This window comes from Propithecus coquereli, unplaced genomic scaffold, assembly GCF_000956105.1.
Source record: "Propithecus coquereli isolate 6110/MARCELLA unplaced genomic scaffold, Pcoq_1.0 Scaffold864, whole genome shotgun sequence".
In the NCBI taxonomy this organism is placed as follows: Eukaryota; Metazoa; Chordata; class Mammalia; order Primates; family Indriidae; genus Propithecus; species Propithecus coquereli.
This window is the reverse complement of record NW_012154885.1, coordinates 13,278-13,656: the sequence shown is the minus strand read 5'-3', so window position 1 is coordinate 13,656 and position 379 is coordinate 13,278. Positions and strand designations below refer to the sequence as shown.

The 379-nt window shown below is 57.0% G+C and overlaps 1 protein-coding gene across 1 annotated transcript in view; it reads left to right on the top strand.

Moving 5' to 3' along the window:
• The window catches only part of LOC105826220 (cytochrome P450 4F6-like), a 14,219-nt gene that overhangs the window by 5,609 nt on the left and 8,231 nt on the right, over nucleotides 1–379 (top strand). Inside the window, exon 2 of the mRNA XM_012664163.1 lies at nucleotides 6–72. Within this exon, the coding sequence (XP_012519617.1) occupies nucleotides 6–72 (67 nt within the window). The remainder of the gene's footprint in view (nucleotides 1–5; nucleotides 73–379) is intronic.

Sequence of the window (379 nt, the reverse complement as noted above, 5' to 3'; positions counted from 1 at the left end):
GGGTCGGGCCCTTGTACCCAGTCCTGCGACTCGTCCACCCTAAGTTTGTTGCCCCCCTGCTCCAGGCCTCAGGTATCTCTCCCGGGAGCCTATGCCCCCAGCCTCTTCCCTGCCTCTGCTTCCAGCCCCTCCAACCCCTGGACAGGCCGGGCTGAGCAGGGAAACGGAAACAACCAACAGAGACGATGACTCTGCCACCAACCTGCTGGGTGACTCTGGGCAGGTCCCCGGCTCTCTCTGGCTACTGAGGTCTCTTTCAGTTGTGAGTCATGGAAACTCAACCTCATGTGGTCTAAGCAAAGAAAGAGAATCTATTGACTGTAAAGTCCAGGAATGGTGGCTGTCAGGCATAGCTGGATCCAGGTGTTTAAACAATGCC